This window comes from Ambystoma mexicanum, chromosome 9, assembly GCF_040938575.1.
Source record: "Ambystoma mexicanum isolate Mex_15411 chromosome 9, UKY_AmexF1_1, whole genome shotgun sequence".
NCBI classification, from domain to species: domain Eukaryota; kingdom Metazoa; phylum Chordata; class Amphibia; order Caudata; family Ambystomatidae; genus Ambystoma; species Ambystoma mexicanum.
The window spans coordinates 643,148,812-643,174,205 of NC_090931.1; the positions used below are offsets into that span (position 1 = coordinate 643,148,812).

The 25,394-nt window shown below is 47.7% G+C and overlaps 1 protein-coding gene across 1 annotated transcript in view; it reads right to left on the reverse strand.

Annotated features, from left to right (window-relative positions):
* Positions 1-406: 406 nt before the first annotated feature.
* The window catches only part of HIC1 (HIC ZBTB transcriptional repressor 1), a 101,804-nt gene continuing 76,816 nt past the window's right edge, over positions 407-25,394 (reverse strand). The window contains exon 2 of the mRNA XM_069615355.1: positions 407-19,017. Coding sequence (XP_069471456.1) covers positions 17,075-19,017 — 1,943 coding nt within the window. The 3' untranslated portion in view covers positions 407-17,074. The remainder of the gene's footprint in view (positions 19,018-25,394) is intronic.

The following is a 25,394-nucleotide window of genomic DNA, read 5'->3' on the forward strand; positions in this document are numbered from 1 at the left end:
CTGGCAGTGGGTGGACAAAATTAGACTAGGTTGTTTAGCGTGGACATTAGGTGGAGATTCTATTGAAGCGGTCTGTAACCTTTGGCTGTGTAAATGTTCCTGGACTGCAACTCCCATCAGCCCTGCCAATGATAGAGAGTGGTGAGGAGCAACGCTGCGTTGAGAAGACAGTGAGACTGCTGTGCATTTACACCAGAGACAGGCGAGTAAGAGGGCAGTGAAAGCTGGACATCCTAGGACAGAGTACGATTGTGGTGTGTGCAGTGACAACAGGCCATGGTGAGCTATAACGGTGGCTGGACATCCATCCCAGACCAAATTCGGACTGTAGTAAGCAGTAAGGGGACAGGCCGTGGCTAGGGTCACTCCGCTAAGTCACAGACACAAGATTAAACCTCTGCACAGATTTGTCATCAAAACATATTTTTATTGCTGGTTTCAGTGAATATTGAAAATGCATGTTAGGGCTTTTCACAGAAGCCCTTGTACAATTTATTTATAAAAAAATATACAAAAGATCCAGAGGACCGAGGTCCCACTGAAGCATATTACACACACCCTTCACATGCAATAAATACACCCCGTGTAATGCAACACATTGGAACATTGGAAAATGTAACACAAAATACTGTTTGGTTTTCACAAAGAATCGAGGTGCTTGCATTCGTGGCAGGCCCACCTTAGCCTCTACCCCACTTGTGTCACTCTCCTTGAAAGGGGGAAAGGTGTGTGACCAGCACTTCCAACAGGCTCGTGGGTAGTGACGACACTGTAGGCCCTTCCGTGCATGCTTGAATAAGGGTTGGACTGTGGACTCCCCCATGCAGCATTGACCTGGCACCTCTCTACTGTGGCACTGGATGATAATGGGCCTTGTAACCCTCTTACACACATGCGGGTAAGGATGGGACTTCTGGCCCACCCCTGAATCCTTGGAAGTGGGTGGAATGGCAGTCTCTCTCCTTGCAGCATAGCTATGGGGGTCCGCCTATACAGAATTGGATATGGGTTAGACTAGGGGACCAGCTGTTCAGCCTTGTGAAAGTGTGGCCCCTTCCACGACGCTTTGGGTAAGACTGGTATGGGAGTGGGGAAGGGGGTGGGGGTGCGGGCAGACCCTCCCGTGCACCTTTGGGTAAGCGTGCTGACAGCAGTGGGTCCCTTTCACAAGGGCATTGCATTTGTTTGTGCCATGGTTCCTGTTGCAATCTTTGGTATGTGCTATGCTTAAGTGCTTTGGGAAATTGTGCCGTCGTCCAGCTGGTGAAACGGTTCCTTTTTTTGATGTCTTTGGAATAGGCCCGTGTAAGTGCTTTAGGTCGTATTGTACCCCCAGCCTTCCCTCCATGTATCCACAATGCGCCATTTGTGTAAGTGCTTTCTGCATCGTGGCATCACCTGCCCTCCTTCATTGTCGCTGGGTCTCTTTGCGCGCCTGCGGTGTGTTTCACAGTTGTTCTTTCTATGTTACTTCTGCCCTCGACTGTTGGTGTGTTTTAGGGCCGAGTGCTTTTGCCTCACTGTCAGGTCTGTCGTCCTTTAGCTCGTCTTTCGTTGTGCGCGTTGCCATATTTTGGGCCTGCTGTCAGTTTGAATTCGTTGCAGTTTTCAGTATTTGTGATGGACACAGTTGTCTGAATCCTTGTACCCTCAGCCTCTTCTCGTTTACCCCGTGCTGTGTGTTGATTTTGTGCCCTGTCTCGCTATGCCCTATAGTCTGCGAGCCCTCGCAGCCACCTTTACTTTCATCGTCTTCCCTCATGTGCCCTTGCTGGATTTTCCCTGTGACGTACGCAACCGACGCTGCGCCGTGACGTGTTCGGCCAGGACGTGCGGTTATCACGCAGTCGCGGTTAGATGACATTCTCACCATGTGTTGATGCCCCATACTGCACCGCTGAATGGTATTTTACTAGCACACCTGGAGGACAAGGCGTTAAATCAGCGAAGCTCGCTATGCCTTCCTGCCTGTGTGTGGGGCCTTGGCACTGTCATTGCACAGAGCTGCTGTGTTGGCAGCAAAGTTAAGCAGTGCTAAGTAAAAACAAGTCTCATAGAAACGTCTTTGGCAATAAAGTTGACCTAATAAGGTAGTTTATTCTATAACCTCGTTTTTTCCTTTGTTGTGGATGTCCCTTCTCACACCTCTGTGCTTCCCCCACACCTGCCACCCGTCCATATTTGTTCTGGCGTTAACCCCTTTTACCCAGTATGTTTTGTTTCCGTTCCACCTTATTTCAAATGGCGTTTGGTAGACGTTGTCGCGTATTGCCAGCTGGGCATGTTTATGAAATCGAGAAAATCCTACAGGGCCCCATGCACCAGTCTCCAGTGGCCTGTAAAGATGCAGGTGCGATGTGTGGCTTTAACTCTGCAGCTGCATGCTTTAAGAGTCCCTATGGGGAGGGGGCAATCATTAAAAATAGCTTGCAGCTTTTATAAAGGTGGGGTGGGCGCCCCCCGTAGACCGTGGCCTTGTCGTCTGCCATCGACCTCCACACCAAACTGTACAACCTTCAGGAGAAGCGGGAAGCAGGGCTGATTTGGCTGGCAACAGCGGAAGTGTCTGCCCTGAACGCTCTGTGCAGAAGAGCTCTGGGTGGTCTTTGGTGCAGCTGGTGTTTGTTAAACGTGTTGGGTAGGCACTGTGTTCCCTTGGTTGGCACCCTAGTTACTGGGCCAGTCGCTAGGCAGTGCTGGCATGTGGTCCTGTGCGGTGCATGGCAACAGTTTGAAAGTTGGACCTCCAATTGCCACAGGTGGCGTGGTTGAATTTTTGGGCTCCAAACAAGTGGCAAGTGTCTTTGTACCTTTTGCGTGGGGACAGGTTAGAAGATCAGTTAATTTAAGTGGCTGAAGTTTGGCTCCTTTACGTGACACTATTTGGCAAGGGGACGGTTCTCTTGGCTGCCACAGGTTGTATACAATCCATTCCTTTGCTGGCACAAGCGACACGCTATTGAATTGTATTTCAAACATTGTGGCCTGTTCCTTTGGCTGGCACACTTTTCACGTTTGTTTCTTTTTCTGACTGGCTTGGCATGGCGTTGGACACTTTTGCTGTGCGGTTGGTGTATAATTGGTTCTCTGGTTGAAAGTTTGGCATAGGTTTGATTGCTTTGCCTGACACAATCAGCCTTGTCTTGCTTCCTTTTAAAGCCTAGTCAACCTGTATTCTGTTCCTTTGAATGTCACGTTTGGCAAAGTTCAACTCGTTTGGCTTGATTGGTGCTTTGGCTGCCACACTTAGCTGGGTACAACCCCATCGCCTGCTGAGGGTGCATCGTACCCGTGGCTCCATGTTTAAGGTGAGATCAGTCCATTTCTCTGTCAGGGGTGGCAAGTGGCTGGTTGCTTGGATGGCATCAGGCTAGTTCCTTTGGTATGGAAGCTTAGAATGTGGTTGTTTGCTTTTGGTTATGCTTGGCATGCAGTTGCTTCAGTTGGCTGTCATAAATGGCATGGAGTTGTTACTTTAGCTGAATGGTTCGCATACGCCTCACACTTTGGCTGGTCCATTTTATGAAGCTTTCTTTAGTGTGTCAGTTCCTCAGGCTGGCAGGACTGGGGTGTGATTGGGTGCTTGGGAGAGCTTGCAGTCTTTTTGCTTGCTTGAGAAATGAGAAGAGACACTGCTCAGAGTTCCTTTGCAGCCCCACCATCTTCTGTTGGTGATCTCTTTGCGTCTATGCCCCCAGCTTGGGCACGGTTGTAAGTGGATACCCTTTACCATTGTGTGCTGATGACCTGATATGCCTGTGGTAAAGAAAGGGCAATTTGTGATTGTTTGCAATTGAGAGGCTTGGCCGTGATGCATAATGGTCTGAGGCAGAGTATGTTCAGCAGTAAGGGTAGCGTGCTCAGCTGCAGGGTTTAGTCCTATGCAAAGGACTATAGTGGTATTCTAAAGCGCTACATTCTTTAACACGTGATGTGCTTACATAGGTTTAACAGTTTAAACAGTGGTTTTGTCCTAAATTAGAATATAACGTTACATGAGAGCATTGCAGCAAGGCCAAGAAACTAGCTTTACACCTGTTGAGCCATCCAACGAGCCCTTGGACCCCTTTCTGAGGTGCGGTGGAACCTTCAACACGCTACTGTGGTATGGCTGATCCTTCTAACAACTATGGAACCATCGAACATGCATGCCTTCACTCACTCTTGAGGTATGGAAGATCTCCTCACACTAGGAAGCTTCTACGGTTGACTCCAACTATAAATGAGCCATCAAACAAGCCTACCACTAAGCTACAGACTTGGTCTCAAGACACAACTGAGCCATTAAGCCTCCCTTCAAACCACTACCAAGTTATGGCTGCACCCTCAATAGCAAAACAAAAGAGGTGATGGTTGGAAGGTTTAGAATAAATCTTAATCTCTGGCATTGCTCTGGGCAACCCTCCAGACCATCGTTCTTCACCTGCCACGCCATTAAATAAGGGGAAAGACCATATACAAATCAGGCTTGGTCCCACCCCCAAAGGAGTAGTCCAGTCCGAACTGCTAGTAGTCACACCCCTTCTGCACGAGACCACAAGCATCCCCAGACACCCTCAACCCATAACTGAGCCAGATGAGAGACGTTTTGATTCATAAAGTGCCACCATCACACAATCCCCTCAGCGCTACTACTGAGTCATCTAAGTCCCCAACCCAGATCAGAGCCATCACACAAGCCCCTTGACCCACTACTTGGCTATGGACGATCACTCAAACTGCTATTGAACCATCACATGCATCCTTGATGCACCCATGAGATATGAATGGACCCTTGGCTTGTTTGTCTGATCTTCAACACTACAATTTTCTGCATGGTGTGTAAGTGTCAGTAAAGTATGTTGTGCCTTAAAAATAGACCACCCCAGAAACTCTACCTCTGCCTGCAAACCTTGATAATCCTAATGAAAGGCAGAGACTGCACCTTGGTCTTCCCATTCCAGCATTGGTGCCCAAATCTCTCACTCGAGTCAACAAGCCTATGGGGTTTTCACGGTGACCCTTGATCACAAATGATGTCCCATTTGGATCAATGGCGCGCACATTTTATCGCATGAATATTCATGTTGGATATTATGAACATCTGTCCTGTTTGCGGACCAGAGTTGTGCACCCCTGCCTTAGGGCTACTTTCTTAACCACATACAGCATCTCCGACCCCTCACCCTCTCATCACCTCTTCCAATCTCTCCTGCCTAATGCCTATGCTCACCCTCCCCTACTTATTCTCCTTCACCGCATCCTCTGCCTCCAGTCACTCCCCCTTCCTCACCAGTCTCTCCTCCCTCTAGTGTTCCCTCGCTTTCTCCTGTCATCACATCACCATCTGTCCCGGTACAGCACTGGGCATGCATTTGCCAATCGCGAAGCAGCACACCTCACAGTGACAGGCCCCACGCGCTTTGGTGCTTTTGTGTCTATACAGTGGGTACACATGTATGACTTTGTGATATGGGGTATCAATGGGGGTGTTTAATGTTTTTTTAATTTTTTTTTAGAAATTAAGAATCCATTTTTCATTAGTGAGGCCAGGATTATGCCATTATACCATTGGACATTGCGTTGGCATGTGTACCACTTGTCAGTTGTGCGCCCCCTGATCAATCAGGGACATTGTTGCCTGAATCCTTATGCAGCCGCTCTCTGAAAACGAGTGTAGCCCGGATGGACCAAGATGGGTAAATGGAGAGAATGATATCGGTAGGGTGTGCCGGGTGTGGTCGCAGAAGGTTGGAATTAAGTCCCTGCATGCAGGGGGTGGACAGGCGGGGTGAGGTTTACAGGGGGTTACACCCCAATAGATAATGCTGGGGTGGGGAGGTTCAGGGGAGGAAGGTTCGGGGATTATAAACCCACTGATGTGGGCAAAATCCTCCTCTTGAAGGCCTCTCCAAATCAGCTTTAAAAAGCAGTCTTTTTTTTTTTTTTGGATGCAGCCTTCAGCGGGAATGTTTTTGACATCGAGTTGTTTGTTTCTAAGGGCAGTGGGACCACACCTTCTGCTGTTAGTGTGTGTTTCTTGGCTCAATAAACAAAACCTCTTTCTGTCACCGTATATGATTCAGAGATGGCTGAAAGGGGTCTCTCTTGATGTCTGCTTCTGTGGTCATCGTGAAGCACCGTTCTCGCTGATTTGTTACTGTGGTCAGTGAGCGACCCTTCTGCTGCTGTCGCAGTGCTGGCTTCAGTGACTAGTGTCTGATTTGTTTTTATTTTATTTTTTTAGGCTAGGCCACAATAGCCTCTTCCCTTGCAGGCTAGGGGCAAGAACTGAGAAAGGCCCCAGGAATATCTTGCGGAAACTGTTGAAGTTAACAATAAAACCCTAAAATGCACTTGCCTGTTGGTTGCAAAGACTGAATACCAGGTCACCATCTGGGGAAAGGAGTCGGCGTAGCACACCCTGCTGTATACCCGGCCAGCGGGCAACTCTTTTTCAATATTCTTTAATCATATATTTACAACACCTATATGAGGTGACCTGTAAATGTGATGTCAGTGCTCCGCCCATGATGGGGCCGCTTGCGTATGAATGCGGTAAAAATTGCCCATCAGTACCCGCACGCACTCGAAAGGCTCTAGATAGAGTGGAAAGGATGACCCAAACCGATTATAGAAGAACACATCCAAAACGAGATGATGCTCCAGACTAAGGCCCTTCAAGAAAATTATATTGTCCTTCAACCAGTCTTCTAATCAAACATCCCCTATGACCCGTCTCCAACCGCTCCTGGTTTTTGGGGATAACCACTGTGAAAAGCTCCTATTTTGATTGGCTGTATTTGCCTCTAATTTGTGTGGAGCGGATTTTGCCAGAGGTGGTCATAAATCGGATGGCTTTGACTCAAATAGTATACAAACAAATTTTAAAACAATAAAGGTTTTTAGCAACCATGTTCCACTTGTCTGCCAGATCTCGCATCCTCTTTGAACAGAAGACCACAGAAGGGTAGTACAAACATTATGCTCTAAGCGGGCTAGGTAAGGGGAAGGAATTAGATCCTGGTATACCGGTGGCTGCCGGTGGTTCACAGCTTGTGGTTCATCTTATTACACACATGGAACCCCATGGTAGCCCACACAACCACCAGGGGCACTGCCAGCCTAGCTGCAAAGATCCCATCCCACTGTATTAGATGTGGCTGATTAGCACCCAGTAATCACAGATGGGAAGGTTGAAACCCCGATTCTAGTCCCACTGGGCCTGCCTGTATATTTGGAATGATTAACCAAAACGCCCTCCATGAAGGGCTTTACCAATAATTGAAACATCTGAAGCATCAGTTTAATGGTTCACTTTCTTCTCTTCAAGTAATACTTGGCAAGCATTCTTGGGGTAGCTTTACCACACCCCTCCCCCGCCCCCCAAAATGCATCCAGGGCTTGTGAGGATTGCACTGGTTTAGTCCCTCTCGCCAGTTCTATTAAACGCATGCAACATCTCTTTTTTCAAAAAATGGATGGAAACAAACTGGTTTATAATTAATACTGTAAAATCACACACACCAAAACCGGTTGCACTCTGTGTTCTCATTCACAGTATACAATTATACAGGTTTATCAATAGACGTATAATTGGAAAAAAGTTCTAGCAATTTACGGTGCTGGGAAGTAGAAGGAATGGCGAAAACCTAATGTATGAAACCAAAAGAGAAATACAACTCTCAAAAAAATTGAGGTTGAACTTCACGCACTCAATAAAAGCTTATTTTATGAAAAGCTACTAGTTAAGTTTCAGCAATGTGAAGTGGTTATGGATTTCGTGCTGCACGCGTTTTGAAACTACTTTCTTCATCAGGGAAAACTACCACTAATTATTTCTCCGAGTAATGAGAAATAGGTACCTATTAATATTCACATTTACACACTTTAAAGGCTCCTAGGAAAAGGGAGCACACTCATTAAAAGTAGGTTAGTATTTAGTGAGTGTGCTCCCTTTTCTTAGGAGCCTTTAAAGTGCATAAAGGAAGCTTTTGGTTCAATGTTTTCTTTGAATGATCAACTACAGAAAATGTGTGTTGTTAGAAGCCAATAAATGGAACTTTGTAGGAAGAATACACTTAGTGGTGGTGCATGACTCTCTATTTGTTTACTAATGTAGATGATTTATAGAATGTATTCATTTATTGTTACAGAAAATATAACCCATGATTATTTTGAAAAATAAAATGTATGCTAAATTAGTTATCTTTGTTTGGAAGAGTTTTTTTGCTCTTTGTAGAGTGTGGGATGGTCAATCTCAATTTGTTGGAGTGTTGTATTTGTGTTTTGGTTTTATAATTAACACTGACCAAACCAATCTCTTTCTAGTGCAATCAAAGCAAACACGTGCACACTACCACCACATCCGTCCCACCATATCCATCCATCCATCCATCCATCCATCCAAACCAAAAGTCGCCACGCTAGAAGATTTGTTCTAATCCAAGCCTACCATAGAGAGGAAAATTAAATGACATAAACTTGCCACTTTTACATTAGGTTGTTAAAAAAAAAATGAACACTACTAAGATTCCCCAAGAACCCTGATTGTCAGAATCCTCAAAAGGGCAAAGTCAGACTGGCAACACAGATTGTCAGACCAATCCAACAGGTCTGTCTGAGCAGCCATGGGTTTCCGTAAGTTCACAAGCAACCTTCCCATGTTTCAGGAACCTGGGCTACATCAAAATCGAAACAATAATCCCATAAAAAGAGTATGTTTTTACCCGCAGGAACGTGCATTTACGCACCCCAATTTTTGCTGCAACACCTGGTTGAACCCTCCCCGCATGTTTGAAAATGGAAACATTGAAATGATAGCCATTCTCAGCACCCGGGCCTTAAAACCTGGATATCCTCCTGTCCCCCTTAACTCGAATGTCATCTTTCCATTTTAAGGAAAATACTATATATCCACCAGCTCTCTCAAACATCTAAAATGTTGGACAAACAAACCCCAGACGACAACCACAAAGCAGTAACGCCCAGCTATGAAAACCAGTTGAATCTCTGTGAAGGCAAGAACCCTGAGACCTTGGTGTTTTCAAAGTACAGGAAGGTGGGGAGAGTTGAACAGTAGCCAGAGGTGCCCTGTCTAACGCAGATGGAGCGTTTTGGGTTGTAAGCCCTCCCGTACATTGCTCTATTAAATAGAGTGACAAGAGTGTGTCCTTTGTGTCTGGATTTTCTAATCTGGGATCAAGGTAGTCAAATAGAATGGCCAAACATGTGCTCCATAAAACATGGCTGCCCCACGGGGTCAAAGTTGGTAGCCATTGACCCAAAAGTATCACAAGACAGTGATTACAAATTCCAATTATGTAAGCATTGCAGGCCATTGGGCTAGCGCTCTTACAGACGGATGGTGCTTCTTTTTGTAGCCTTACAAGCGAGAGGTGCCCCTTATTGTCCACAAACCTGTTCACAATGGTGACAAGAGTGTTCCTGTCACTGGCCATAGAGACATAGACATGGTGGGAAGAGAGATAGACTGGCCAAGGCGAGAAGTTGTTTAACAGCAAAGGATGTGCTAGTGACTGATCAGAAAGCGATATATGTTGCTTTGAAGAGCGGAGCGGCTCACTGACCATAGAGGCACACAGGCTGGCTGCGTAAGCGATTGTAGGAGCGTGTGTTTTCAAATCTCAATCTTATGGCACATTATCACGGCTACTAGTACCGAAGGACATGAGGGGGCCATCCACTGTATTTCTTTCACCCATCGCTAAGGGGCTCTGCTTCTTGCCCTCGGGGCCAACGTCTATCCACGAGGAGGCCAGGTGCTGCACTGACCTCCTGGAGCCCCTCGCGTGCTACCACGCCCTGCGGTCACCCTCAGATGCCCGCCTTTTCTGGCCGAGACCCACTGACTCCCCTCAGGAGTTTCCCTCGTGCTGCCAAGAGCGGCTTTTACCCTTAAAGGGCCCCTGCCCTGGTGCCAGATGAGAAGGCTCCCGGCCGTGGCTTCACGTCGTGAGTTTCCTACATTCTGCTCTTTTTCAGACATGTTTTCCGTTGTTTGTAGCACGCGCAGGATGTCTGACTCGGGCCAAGTTTTTGTGCAATACCTTTTCCTCTGGCTGGGCACATGACACTCGGGGAACCTGTCTGTCGGATGCAGTGTGCTCTGATAGATGATATGGGGCCCTGCCTCACAGACACAAAGCGCCCTTAACTGGCGACTCAGCTTGACTCACATAGACTACCTCCTGTCAGACGAAGGGAGCCCTAAATGGAGGCTCAGCCTGTCAATCACTGAGAGGCTACTTCCTGTTAGACACAGGGAGCTGTCAATTGCGGCCCAGCTTATCTGCCACAGAGAGACTAACTCCTAAGAGTGGGGGGTGTTGGTGGGAGAGGCTCTCAGAAACATTGAGCCTTGAAAGATGCAGGAGACCCATCCAAAGTTTCAGACACGGGGAACCCTAACTGACAGACACAGGTTAGCCTGCACCCTCACGCTCAACAAAATCTACTCTACAATCCAAACTTGGATGGCAACCAACTACCTATGTCGAAACAACGACAAGACTGAATGCTCTTGGCAGGCTCTCCCGCCATGCGTCAGAAACTAACCCCCCATTATACCTCTTTTAGGATAGATGAGTTCCAGATCCATGTTTCAGCCGTGGTAAAAACTCTGGGCACTGATATTGATATTTTTGATATTGATATTTTATTTCTATCGCGTTCGTACACAAGTGTTTCAGAGCGCGAGATCCACCTGGATGCCGACTCCTCACTCACCAAACAAGTAAGTGCAGTGGCCTCTTCTGCAGCTTACAACAGACAAACTTATCAATGCAGCAAGACAGTGCTTGACACCAGAGAGCTGCCTGACCATTGCGAGAGCCACTACTGGCGCGAAATTGAATTACTGTAATGTCCTCTTTGCCGGGACTTCCAAACAGAACATTATCAAGCTACAGATAAGCCAAAATAACGGCCTCTGTGCTGCGCTATACATCCCCAAAAGAGACCACATCTCAGCTGCCAGACGACAGGCACATTGGCTCCCCTTACGGGAAAGGTCTTTCTTGAAGACCCTGTCCATCACACACAAATGCCTGGGCAACACTGCCCCACAATACCTCTCCCAGAAAATTAAGAGGTTGAACTCCATCAGTCCAGTCAGGTCTCGCTGTGCTGATCGACTCACCCTACCAAAAGAGAAAAGAGCCAAAAGAGGGGGAGAGGGGAGCTTCCTGATTGCAGCTGCCAACCACTGGAATGCCCTCCCCCGCCAGAACTAAAGCACAGAACGCCTACTGGACCGTCCGCAAGGCCTTGAAAACATGGCTGTTTGCCTAAATGGACTTCCTCTCACACATGCCATAAAAGCTATGATATATGTTCTTAACCAGCATTGCTGTTTTTATCTGCATGTACTTTATGCCAGCCTCTCAGGAACAGGGAGACTGACCGAACTAGCAGAAACAAGATAACGGGCCAGGGGACACTTTCTCAGACAGATACCTCAACAACCTCTCAGTCACAGAGATCCCTCACACACACAGGATACTGTGCCAGAGTTTGATACAGGCATCTCTAAATGCCAGGCACACAATACCCTACATGTGAGACATAAGAAGCCCTGATAGACACAAAATGCTCTGACAGGCAACCAGAGCGAGGGCTCCCTAACGCACAGAAACAGGGATCCCTACCCAACACCCAGAATACTGTCCCAGACTTTCAGATATAGGGATCCTTAACTAATGGGAACAAAATACCCCACACGTGAGACACCAGGAGCCCTGATAATCACAAAATACTCTGACATTCACACCCAGGGATCCCGAACTGACATAGAGGATACCCTACCAGGCTCCTAACTCCCAGACTGAGACATAGGATATCATACCTGCCTCCCATACACAAGGATCTCTAACAGACACACAGGATATCCTCCTCCGTCCTTGAACACAGGAAGCTGTGATGCACAAAGGATAACCTTTGGACGGTCGGACTCAAACACATGGAAGACCAAACTGGCAGGCACAAAATATCCTGACGAACCCTCAGGCATATCGTACCATGACGCACACACAGGACAGAGAGACGTAACTGACAGACACACATGAAATCCGCCAGCCTCCCAACCACTAGGAAACCTTTCTGACCAGCCTACTCATTCCCTTGTATTTTGGTACCATTAGTCAACTATAAAGCCCTGACCTCATATTGCGAGGCCCTCTATTTTGAATTGCACAAGTTTGAGGAGATCATGTGAAAAGACTTCCTATGAGAAGTTAATTTGGTATTATTGGTCTTCAGGAGTGAGGGTCTTCTTCACGAGATAATGTTTGGGACCCTGGAATGTGGGAATATTGCAGGATACCATGGAGGGTGGGCTGGGAAAGGGTGGAGCCGCCCTATGGGTTCCTGCCCCCCACGCCCCATGCACCTAAAGATGTTTACTGGATTGCCACCTTGTTAAAGAACCATACATGGTAGCACCGCCATGTGCACCCCTAAAGTATTCCACTGTAGCGTCCCCCCTGCCCCCAGGTGTTTTGGAGGTTTGTGTTTTAAATGTATTTATTTTGAAGTGTGTAGTGAGAGAGAGAGATAGATGAGAGAGGTGTGAGAGGGCTGCAAGCTAAAATGATATTTTAAAACGAAAGACCTGAATTCAGAAAGGTTTGGGTAATCTGTGCAAATGACGCAGAGGCCATCAAAGAGCCGTGGGGGACTGGGCTCATTGAAATCATGTTTTATTTCTTCAGAGCTCGAGAATCTGCGATGCCGAGGCCTGAAATGGCGCTCACCGCGCAGCGAGGGCAGCTCGGCCTTCATGCGCAGCGAAACGGAGGCCTTGGCGTAAGACTCGTAAACAGCCATTTCCTCTCCTTTTAAAAATGAGCTTTTAACCTTCCACGGTGGCTGGCGAGGAGTATTTTGGGAAGTGGAGGCATGAAAAAGCCCATCTGTCTTGAGTAGGCTTTTTTGGCTCCTGTGGAAATGCGCCCACAGCTCACAAATGCCCCTCGCTCATCAACACACACCTCCAGTGGTTTAAGTGAGCGGGAACTACACGGTCCTACGTTCCTCTAATTTTAAACAAATATCCTTGTTCCCTTACTTTTTTCCCTCTGGAGTACATCCACCAGAAGGTGGGAGAAAGGTGCTTGCCTGCTACAGTGATTCAAGCCAGTGGCTTGCAAGAGCCATCTTGACAACACAGCTTTGTGTTATTTTGTTTTATTTACATGGTTGGGACATAAAGTCCATTCCCTGGGCTACCAGACAACACTGCGCTGCCCCCAGGGTGAACAGCTGTTCCAACGCTGAAAGACTACCACTTTAGATTGCTGCAGGCAGCGTTGTGTGTCGATAATGGGGGTGGCTATGGTCTTGTGAATGGTGGGTGATTAGAAAAGGGAAGAGGTGCACGCTCCGAGGAACAATGATTACGAGCAGGTGATCGTATGATGTCTTAACCGTACAGTTGTAAAATATAGTTTTTTTTTTAGGCTCACATTACCAGAGCGGGGTTAGTGTTTGGGATGGAGTTGAGGAAAGGCAGACACTAGGTAGTGAGTTTGTGGGGTGGAGTGAAGGGAAGGCAGAACACCAATTTAGGGGATTTGTGATAGTTTCACAGTGGGAGTAATGAGGGTCGATAGCTAGGGCAGTTGTGCAGATGTCTGGTTGGGGGGGCATCAGTCTACTTTTTGTGTACAGTTGGACCACTGTACACCTCATGCACACATCCCAGTTGATACAACCAGTCACACATCCTTCCACCCCTCAATTGCAGAAGTAAGCGTGCACAATCAGGCCATGCACACAAACCCGGCCACATGCTCCCATGCACCTTTGCATGCACCATCTCTCACACGGGAAAAGACCCTCGCGAACCCCTGCCTGAAACGCATGCGCACTAACTCGACCCACACACAACAGACCTAGGTCTATGCCTCGCTACTGGGCTGGGATATGGATGGCCCACGGGGATTGGTTAAGAGTCAGGAGGGGACCCATCGAAGAGGGTTTTAAAATGAAGGCGGTAAATTACGTGGTGACGTTTTAGGCTGGACCTGATTCAGGAAGTTTGGTGGGGTGCCATGGTTACCAGACAGATGTTACCCGTGGTGCTGGTAAGTTAGGCAGTTATTGTGACCCCTGTGTTGCATTTTTTAAATTCTGTTTAGTTATTGCCCTGAGCTGTACACCTGTGGCCTTTCAAACTTCATGCGGGAAGCAGGCACCGTCTGCTGCCAGCCAAGGACTTGGGTCATTTCTAAGAAAGGCGGTTAACCCAGGCTCTGGTCAAGCCCCACCTCGCCCACCAGCACGCATACAGAACTCTCCCACGGGGCCGCCCAATCTTCCACCTCCTCAGAGTTCCTTGCCATTATCACCAAGTTCCGGTTCCACTTCGGGAAGCCGTTCCGATAGCACAGCGAGTAGAGCGCTCGCTTTGACATCTGTGCAGAGCCTGCTAACGCAGGTTCGAATCCCAGGCAGGTGCAAAACTCAGCCTTTCACCCTTCCCAGGTCGTTAAATTAGCACCACACACCGTGGGTAAGCAGCTCTCGGAAACCCGAAGGTTCGTAGCACTATATAAATGTCAAATTATTATTATTGTTGGGTTTTCTAGCAGAGTGCTTTCCACGGTTGATGGTGATATTTACCAAGGTTTCCCTGAAGGCCTTGTCCCTTGAGATCTCTCATCGCTCATTGGGATCTGGGGCCATCACCAGGTCCCCTGCCCTTACAAGGAGCTCCTGCTCTCTAGCGCTTGGTTCCTGCTTCCATCCCCTGTGGTTCCCTGGCCACTGCATTTTTTTTCTGTCCCCTTACCAAGTCCCCCGCCCTCAATTCAGCCAAGAACGATGAGCGGCAAAACGGGGCACAAGCGAAGAAAAATGATTAAAGTTTTATGGGGAGAAGAGGTGGTTTTAATGTTCATTCGAATATTTCTTTGATGTAAGAATCAGTGGATTAACACAAAACTGAAGGGCACTGCAGCAAAATGTGACCACCCACCCACCCCCCAAGACTCTCACCACCCAACACCTACGCAGGTCATCGCCCCAGATTGGAGACCTGGATTAGTTGGGGCCCTCGGCGCTGCAGGGGTGTAGCATGCCCCTGTGTGAGGGAATGGCGGCTGTTGTTTAGAGAGCACTGCTGGGAACGGCCACATTCCCTCCCAGCTCCACAGTGTGCAGGTACCTGGGTGGGATTAAGCAGTCAACTCTAGAGGCCATGGGACAGGGGTGGGGGGGGGGGAGGAGGGAAGCAAGTAACAGAAGCAGGAACATGCCGAGGCCGCGCGGGGCAAGAGAGAGGCTCCGAGAATGCATGACGAGGGCGACAGCGCAATGAACCCCTACGTTCCTGCTGTTTTTACACATTTACTAATGATGGCGGATAGTGAGTGTCATGAAACGTGGAGCGGTCTTTTCCGACGGAAGATGTCTTTTGAGAGTACAATCCTCAAGGGGCATCCGGCTGCCAGCTAGGCCATATTACTTACTTGTGCTCTCCCCTCCAGCCCGCCATTACACGTTTCCTCCTCACTGGCTCCAAGAATCCCATATCCATTATCGATCCCATATCCCAGTGACGGCTCAATTACCTGCACACGCAAGCATCCCACATTCCATTCGGGAGGTGGCAGTGCCCAGACCTGGATGGCTCATTGGATTCTGGGACTTGACGTCCGGGAGTTATACTGGAAAACGACATGACCGAAAGTCCCAGGAAAAAAGTAGAACTTGCCTACCATCTCGTGAGTGGAATGGAGCGATTTAGCATGTATGCATTCACCCCAAGCATGCTAGACCTCCCCAACCCCTCCAAAGCTTCCCTGTGATTCGCTCCGGACCCAGGAACATTACCTCTCGCTCCAAATACCACTGCTCACTTCGAAGGCACCTCTAAGCCCACCATTCACCCCAGGCCCGAGTGATGGCTCTCTCCTTCAAGGGAATCGATGGCCTCTTTAGTCGGTGCACCCTCAGACCCATCACCCTCCTCGAAGCATATGACCCTCAGCTGTGCATCTTCCTCTTAGCCTGCCCAGTTTAAGGACTCCGTGTCACTAGGGAAAGCAGGCGCCAGTCCTGGGCTTTCATTTCTCCGTCAGTTGCTTCCTGCCTGTTCTAGTCTTGGGTCACTTCCATTGAGTGAATGGAATAAATAACCAGGAAGCAAAAGCAAAGCCCAGGACTGGAATATGGTGTCCCAAGGGACAGACATCTGGAAATCTTATATGGGTGCATCGCCTCACACCAGAGACATCTCCATCCCAGTCATGCTATTGCTGTGCCTAGGAAAATACCCCCTAGCCCAGAAATGCCCCCCACGTGCCCTGGCATATCATTGTTCTGCCTCCTATTACCCATGCCATAGTTCCTTTCATGCAACCCTCACCCACCTCACCTCCAGGAAATCACCCTGTTCTCCAGCGATATCAGAGCCTTTCTGGTAATGTTCTCTCGCACTCTGGCTTGCAGAAGACCATTAAGTCTGACTCATTATAGAGCCCCCTCAAACTCCCCCCACCCACCAAGGGATGGCTTCCATTGAACTACTGTGACGTTCCAATGAACCCCCACATCTCATGGGTATCTCGCCTCTCCTTGAACCTATCTTCTGCGTTTGAGGCCTTTTAAAATCTGTGTGTGGACGGAGTGCCCAGCCAACAGCCGATGGATGAACTAACACACACCCTTCGAAGAACAGGGAAGGGGCCATAGAGTTTGGGGGAAACAGCTAACCAATTCACATACTTAAGGCACACTGAGTTTCATTTATCGGTTGGCTCATCGTTGGCCTCCCCATCAGGGAAGAAAGGGGTTAATGGATTAATTCAACTCCTTTTTTTTTGTGTCCAGACCTTTGAACAGGTCCATACTCAAAGTGCAATATGGGCAGTGCTCTCCTCTCGGAAATGTAAAAAATACACAGGTTACGGTGACCCTGGGCACATCTTTGGCTCCTGCAGCAGTCAACTGCTCAGCTGAAAGTGCCAAAACAGTTGTCCGCCTTGTAACATTTTCGTTTATGTGTCAAGGTTTTTTTTTAGCTCAAAAAGCTCAGGATTTGGGTCCAGACAGTCTTCAAGGGGATTGCCCCTTAGGTTGGGGAGAATCTCTCAATGATCCGGCTGTCACTGTTGAGGTGGGAACTCTGGCTGAGGACCTCAGCAGCCTTCTCCTGACTGAAGCTCAGGTGGTCAGCTGTGAACTTGGCCAGTGGGTAGAGGCTCTCAAGGGTTTTGGGGTCGTTGAGGAAGTGTGAGGTATGGGAGAAGATCTCTGCAGCTTTGTCCTGCTTAAAGCCCAGGTGGTCGGCAGTGAACTTGGCCATGGCGTAGACGCTCTCGGGGAAGTCCAGCTTGGGCTTACCATCTGGGCCTGTGGTGTGCATCTTCATGTGGCTGATGAGGTTCCTCTGCTGGGCAAACTTCCCCCCGCACACCTGGCACTCGTAAGGCTTCTCTCCTGAGTGGATCCGCATGTGCTCGGTTAGCCTGTATTGGCGGGTGAATCGCATGCCGCAGGCATCGCAGGCAAAGGGCTTGAGGCCCAAGTGACTTCTCATGTGCCGGGTCATGGTGCCCCTCTGGGTGAATTTCTTGCCACATATACTGCATGGATAAGGCCGGGTCAGCCAGTGGGTCTTTTCATGCTGCCTGAGTGTGGCTGGGTCCTTGTAGGACTTGTCACAGGAAGAGCATCTGTAGGGTCTTATTATGTCCCCGAGGTTCTGGCCGGACTTGTCTAAAAATGGTGTTGATGGGTCTGAACAGTCCTTGTGGTACAGGTCCTCCTCGTTGTGAGCCTCCACGTGAGCGTTCAGCAGCTCCGAGCTGGGGAACCCTTTGCCGCATGGTATACAGACATAGAGATTGTCCTCGAAGGTCTCTGGCTCGTAGCCCAGGTGGTTGCAATGATACCGCTCCATGTTTGAAGAGGGGGATGGGTCTTCGCTGCTCCCAGTGTCTTCACTTGTGCTCTTATCATCGTCGGGATCATTACTACCAATGCTGGGGTACCGAGCTTGCTGAGAAATGGGGGACCCATCAGCCTTCTCCCTCTCCAGCTCCTTTTCCCGCTCAATATCCTCAATGTAATTGCTCAGGGGCTCGCGTTTCATCCACCTGTAAAAGAAGTCCTGACTCTCAGTCCGGTTTGGGGGTTCAGGAGGGGTGCTACTTCGGAACGACTCTGGCTGGTGATTTGCCGGCTCGGCAGTGTCCGTTTTTTGGTAGGAATCTTTGTAGGAGGCACTGTGGTGATTAGCCATCAAAGAGGCACTGACTGGGGGGCTATCATGCCTGGTGGGCAGAGGGGCGTCCCTGGCTTCTTCAGAATGAAGTCCATCTGGGTGGTGCTGGGAGGACGGTCCATTTGGGCTTTTCTTGGACAGATCCAGCCCGCACAGAGGGGAGCAGTGTCTTTCGGGAGGGCACAGTCCATGGGGGTGCATCTGGCTTCCCTGAGACATTGAGGCATAGAGCTCCCCACAGTGGGTATTAAGGGCATTCACTGGTTCCACTGGTGGCATCTCTACTGCCCGGGGGGTTGATGAGAAGCAAGACTGGATGACAGGAGTGGCTGCTCTGAAGCCCCTGCCCAGCTTCCCATAGGCCGAGTAACCCGTGGTCCTTAAATGGCAGTATTTGTTGTTCCTTTTGATCTTCTTCTTGCAGAGGGACACAAGGTCAGAGATCTGCAGGTAGCTGGCAGCAGCCAGGACTGCCCCGAAGCTCTGCTCCGTGGCTGGTTCCATGTCCGTCAGCCTCCCCGTGTAGATGAAGTCCAGAATGATGCGGAAGATGCCGGGACTCACCATCTCATGGTCCAAATTGATCAGGTTGTCGTGCACCACCAAAGATTTCAAGTAGACGCTGCTAGCTGCCAAGATGTTCTTGTGAGCCCTAAATAGAGCGTTCTGTACCACAATAATCACGTCACACAGAAACCCTTTAGTCCGTTGACTGTTGAGTTGGAGGAGAAGTTGCCGGGCATGGCTTGGCACGTCCATAGCATCCAGCATCCCATTCAGTTGTCCACCTGCAAGTCAAAAAGAAAAAGTATTAGATTGAACACAGGTTGCCTATAATTATCCCCATCCTACAGATGACGGGCAACACTCGAGATCAAGCCCCTATCTTATCTGCGTAGACAATAAAAGGACGAAGAACCGGCACAGGTGCGGGTCACTCTTCTTACCCCAAGCTAAAGGTGACCTAAACCCAGCAAGACCAGAACATTCAATATTTGCCAGAAAACAATGAAGTAAAATCGGCTGCATAGAATATCCACAATTTAAATGTGTTATAGAATTTCTTCTGAGCAACGTCAAACACAAGAATATATCGACATGTTCCCGTCACCTCCGTCTTATCTAAACTGTACAAATTCAGAATGTTGCCCGGTGACTGCTAGCTCTCCTAAATTAATAGTTTCTGCGTGGTCCTAGACCCCAGTCTGCAACCTTGGGTTCCCTTTTGGAGCCTTGTCTGACAATAAAACCTCATATAGTGGATAAAGTCACATCTAAAGGTGCTTCAGGACATACGGTTGATTAGCATCAATGACTCATGCCGACTTATTTCTGTGGATAGACTAAACACCCAATATGCAGCGCTTCCCATGTGTTCGATTTGGAGGCTCGAATGTGGCTGCCAGAGTGCCGACACAAGTCCCTCGCGTGCACGTCATCCATCTTTCTGCCAACCTCGGTCAGCTACTCTGACTTCCAGATATACAAGGTTGTGGGTCTTGTTACCTTCAGCCTCGATTAATGGACCTCGGTCATCTACATTGGCTTCCTGATATACAAGGATGTGGGTCTCGTTACCTTCGGCCTCGATTAATGGACCTCGGTCATCTACACTGGCTTCCTGATATACAAGGATGTGGGTCTCATTACCTTCAGCCTCGATTAATGGACCTCGGTCATCTACACTGGCTTCCTGATATACAAGGATGTGGGTCTCGTTACCTTCGGCCTCGATTAATGGACCTCGGTCATCTACACTGGCTTCCTGATATACAAGGATGTGGGTCTCGTTACCTTCGGCCTCGATTAATGGACCTCGGTCATCTACACTGGCTCCCTGATATACAAGGATGTGGGTCTCGTTACCTTTGGCCCCGCTTAATCGACCAAAGAGCTGGAATGTGCTACCACAGGCCCTCTTAGTGTGCGCACCCAGAATATAATTATTGATGGGCAGTTATCAACGACAGGCATATATTTCACAAGCATTTCCCGATGTCACTTGTTAAAGAAAGAGAATGAAGCTCGAGTTGTTAGCGATGTCCCTCCGAACTCTGAGGTGGAATACGCACCGTCTATGAAAGCACTCATCTATAATTGCATGTTGTCTGTAAGCGCCCTCCCCGCATCCCTTTTACAACTCCTGCACTGTCCCAATAGGCGAGAATTGCAGGGTGGGTAGAGATGGGTATGCATAACAGAACTACGTAAAACATGAATAAAATACCAGGTTCACCTCTCAACCCATCCCACGGCAACTGCAACCCAAACATGAACAAATTCCACATCCCCTCGCTGTGTCTGAGATATACATATATATATATATATTTATTTGTGGATGGGGTTACAATAACATAAATCAATGGCTTTAATGGGATGCATCTGGTTAATTTACTGAGTTAGATGAGTTGGTGATCACTCATTTTGTGTACATCATTCCATAGATTTCTCCTATTTACACATTTTTACTGTCAAGCGAAGCCCCCTTTTCATTTTCATCAAATCCAGTTTTCTTCCTTGTATTTTTAAACTTTTTTCTAAAAGGAGAGTTAATTATGTCCTGGCCAGGGCCTCTACATTTCCAGAGGTTTTCGTACTTTGAGGCTGGCGGATGTTTATAATACGTTTTTACTTCAAATATATCACTGCGATCCCCGCTATGGGACAGGAAGCGGCCGCATTTCTACTAGTGTGACGCCTTGGCTGGGAGAACTTTCTTAAACATATAAATGGCCCCTTCAAGAAGCTGACTTTGTTTTTGCCCAGAGAGCAATAATTGAAGTCAACTTTTAAACTCTGCGTAAAAGCGCAGGGCATCTCTTCTTGTGAATGTTTGCAAGGACCCATTATTGAGGAGAGGCGCAGACCAAACTTGACACATGAACCGATGCTCGTTTGAGTAAAAAGAAAAATGTGAGGCTGGCTTTTCCCGCTTGATACTTGGGTCCGTTCTTGAACCCAAGTGGCGCCCTCCTATAGAGGGAGCAGTGTTTGCAATACGACACTATCTCTACTAAAGGGCTCTCACTACAATATCCCCTTAGGCGCCATCTTGTCAATATGGACTTCAATTGGAGTCGTTGATTCTAACGTCTGCATCCGTAATACATCAGCCACTTGATAATGATATGTTTATATCCTGTTTAAAAATATATCTACATTTTAGGATTCATTTTGCCAAAGCGATGATCCAATTGCACATGAACCAATGCAATAGTATCATTTTAAGGTAGAATTATAATGGACAATAACCTACCATCTAGTACAATGGTCCGGGCCCTTGTATTGCCTCTCTTGCCAGCTTCTCGCGGTGTTCTGGCGTATATCGTTTAAAGGTAATGACATCCAGCTCATATGTCCAATCATGGCCTTGCATGGCCCATTTTAGGTTTGAACCGCTCTGCTTTGTACTCTATGGTGGGGGCTGTTAATTGATTTTAAAATAATTGCAGATTAGACATTAGGAATTTGTTCCTGTTAGGGAGCTCTAAACGGTTTCTCGGTAGCAGGATATTATATATATACACACACACTTTGTCTATATGGCGCTTCATAGCAGATTCATCCAGATTCTAAGCACTGTAATAATTGCTGTCATTCAATGTATCAACATAGGGGAGGAAGAAGGGCTGAGTTGGCTCCAACCACAATGTGTATCGAACCAATGGCAATCCCAAGATAAGTACGTTGGGAATAACTCTGTGTGTATATACATTGATTATGACTAATATAGTTATATAGTCAATGAAAAAACTTTGTTAAAGGAACGTTATGGTTAAGTTGCATTAAATAAAAACCTATGCAATTCAATGAAAAAACGTTGTTAAAGAGACGTTATGGTTACAAGTAAAACCGAAAACCGCCAGAAATATGCTAGTTATTGTAAGCTAAGCAACCATAACTCATGCCACCACCGTGCACTGTTAAGACTAACCAACAGGACATGAAAGATGGCATCACAAAAAAGCGGAGGGCTCTAGCAGGATAGTATTTGGGGAAACAAAGTTGGACCCATTGTCGTCCTTGCAACTTAGCAGGCGCCAATGTACACATTTGAGGTCTGCAGCGATAAGACCCCTGGCTTGAGGCCAAGGATAAGTCTTGCAGGCCTATTCTAGATTAGCCTGAAGGGGGCATAGACAACAAAGGGGGAGGTTAAAGAAGAGGCTCTTGCAGTAGTCCAGCCTACACAGGACGGGGGCTCTACAGACATTGACCTTCTGGGTGAAGGTGAGGAACGGTACAATGCCTGTAAGGAGGTCAAGCTGAAAGCATGGGCTTTCTCTACAAGCTCCAAACTGTAAGGAGTAAAGGGGAGAGTGGACTTAAAGATAACCCCAAGGTTTTTGGCCTCACGGGATGGTGAGAATAGAGGGCCCAATGACTAACGGCTGGAGGGTAGAAGATAAACCGGCCAACAGTGTCACAGTAAAGAATATCTCCATCTTACTGGCTTTGAGACACACATTGTAAGCAGCACAGAATGCCTCGATGCGGTCAAGCAATTCGAGATAAAAAAACGAGGACAACAAATTAGTTCAGGGAAGTCTAAGCAAACATATCTGTCATTAACATAACGCTAGAAATAAGAAAAGAAGAAGGATATCAGGTGAGGCAGAGGGACGAAATAGATTGGGAAAATCCACAATTATAGGATAAACCCATAGGGTACTCTGCAGGTAAACATTGAGGTGGTGGAGTACAAAACAGCCCAGTTGCAGCTGGTAAGGGTGGTTAGTGAGCAAAACAAATCAGCCAGTTCAGCGCCCGCTCCATGATGCTAATGGTATCATGTAACCGTTTAATGAGGATACAATTGTTGACCGTGTGAAAGGTGGAGGACACATTAAGTAGCACTGTCCTCACTTGTGCTACAACAATGGTAAATACCATTTACACTTTACAATATTTGTAATATAGTGGAATGATATACTTAAACTCCCACTACATTACCTATAATTACTATACACACATTACTATTGTAGTGGGTGTGGACAGTGGGCAGAATCTTGGGGACATTGCCTACGGCCATGCCCCCAAGAATCTGGCCGCTGGCCACAACCGCCACAATAAAATTAAACCATATAACAAGTACGTACAATACACCTTAAAATAACAAAACTCGGACACCAATTTTGACCACAGCCTCAGAGGCATCTACAAACCCGTTTGTCACCTATTAAAACAGCTCCATATCATCTTCATTCCACTCCTGACCCTTTCGATGCCCTCTTTTAGCCATCAAATAACCACAAATGTGTTTCCCAAGGTGTTCGCTCACGGCAGTGTCCACAGACTACCGCAGTGTCCGTGGACTGAACGGCACCAGCGCCCACTTTTTTCACTTATAAAAACAGCTCTCTATCATCTTTATTCCACAACACACCCTTTCCAGCCTCTCTTTCGATCACCAAATAACCCCAAATATGTTTTCTGACTTTTTACCCATCGCACTATCCGCGGGCACTGATGGCTGCCTGTGGACCCAACCTGGCAACCGTTTCAGAAAATATGACGCACCACACGCTTTTCACCATCCAATCAGCCGGCACATCCGATGTCCGCGGATATCACGCCGGGCCCGATTGGTCCAGGGGGGTGTCTACAGACAGAATAGGGAAGTGAGTGTGCTTTCGGGACCAAGCCGCTGCACCTGGCGCACATTTGGTGAAAATCCATCCAGCGGTTTGGCCTGTAGGCGTAAGCAAATTCTTTTTTACATTGCATCTGAGAATTTTCACATATTTTGGACCCCCCTATAACTTTGTCCCCCCTGGACGAAGCCGCACCAAACTTTGGAGAATCTTTCTGAGGGGGCCATATTCTTTTGTTGCAAAGTTTTGTGAGGATTCGTTCAGGGGAGCAAAGTTTTAAGCCGCCCAAAAAATGTGAGTGGAGCAACTAAACCATAACTACACGCCCGCTACCGCAGGTCGTGTGATATATATATCATGACATGTCAATGGAATTCTGAGATGCCATCATTTTAACATCCGACATGGTACTAGTTTAAGTTTTATATTTCATTGTTTAATTTAGTTTAGCATGATATGAAATTAGATTTCTTTCAAGCAGGAAAATCCTTATTTAAAGCAGGACTTTGCATACATTTTTTTAGTAATCGGCAAACAGACAATGAGTAGCAGTTTGTTATGTCAGTAGTCCGGGCCTCCGCATGGCTCAGCTAACAGTGATTGCTAATTACACTGTATGTTTGGGTGCTGTTTACCCTTTGTCCTAATTTATTGAACAATAAGTGGGGGTGGGGTGGATAAATTATATTATAGAGTGTGTTCTGATTGTTTTTAGAGACTAGCCAGCTGACGAGGAGAAGACATTTGTTGAAATTCACAAATCGGTGGAGTGATGACCTGACACCTCTCGACGTACCCTCCAACCAACACTCTAATACCTTCAAGTCCCCAACAACCAGGACCAAATCAAGGAAAAAATAAGTTGGAAACTCTGATATGAAACTCTCGCCTCTGACTTTGAGAAGTGACCCTCTCCCCTTTGCACGAGGCTACACACTACCCTCTTCCTGTAGGTGCTGAGCCTCTCTCTACCTTATGCATCTTGCCAGAGAGTCTTTTCCTACCCTCGTTCTGTTGGTGGTGAGTGTCTTTGTTTTGTTTGTGGCCAGCTTCTCTTTCACATCTGCCTGTTAGTAGCAAGCTTCTCCCTACCCTCTGCCTCTTGGTGGTGAGTCTCTCTCTCTCTCTCTCTCTCTCTCGCTCTCTCTCTCTCTCGCTCTCTCTCTCTCTCTCTCCCGCTACCTCTTGGTGGCAAGTCTTTCTACCATTTGCCTCTTTCTTGGTGGCAAGCTTGTCACAAACCTCTGCCTCTTGGTGGCAAGACTCTCCTCCTTCTGTATCTTGGTGGTCAGTTTCTAACTACCCTCTGCCACTTGGTGGTGAGCTTGGCTCTATCTTCGCTCTGTTGATAAAGAGATTCTCTCTACGTTCTGCCTCATGCCAGTGAGCCTCTCTCTACCCTCAGCTTCTTGATGGTGAGCGTCTCTCTCCCTCTCTACCGTCCACATGTGGGCGGCGATATTCCCTCTATCATCTGCCTGTTGGTTCTGAGTGCGTCTCTTCCCTCTGCCTGTTGGTGGTGAGATTCCCCCTACCCTCTGCCTGTTGGTAATACGCTGTTCTCTCTACCA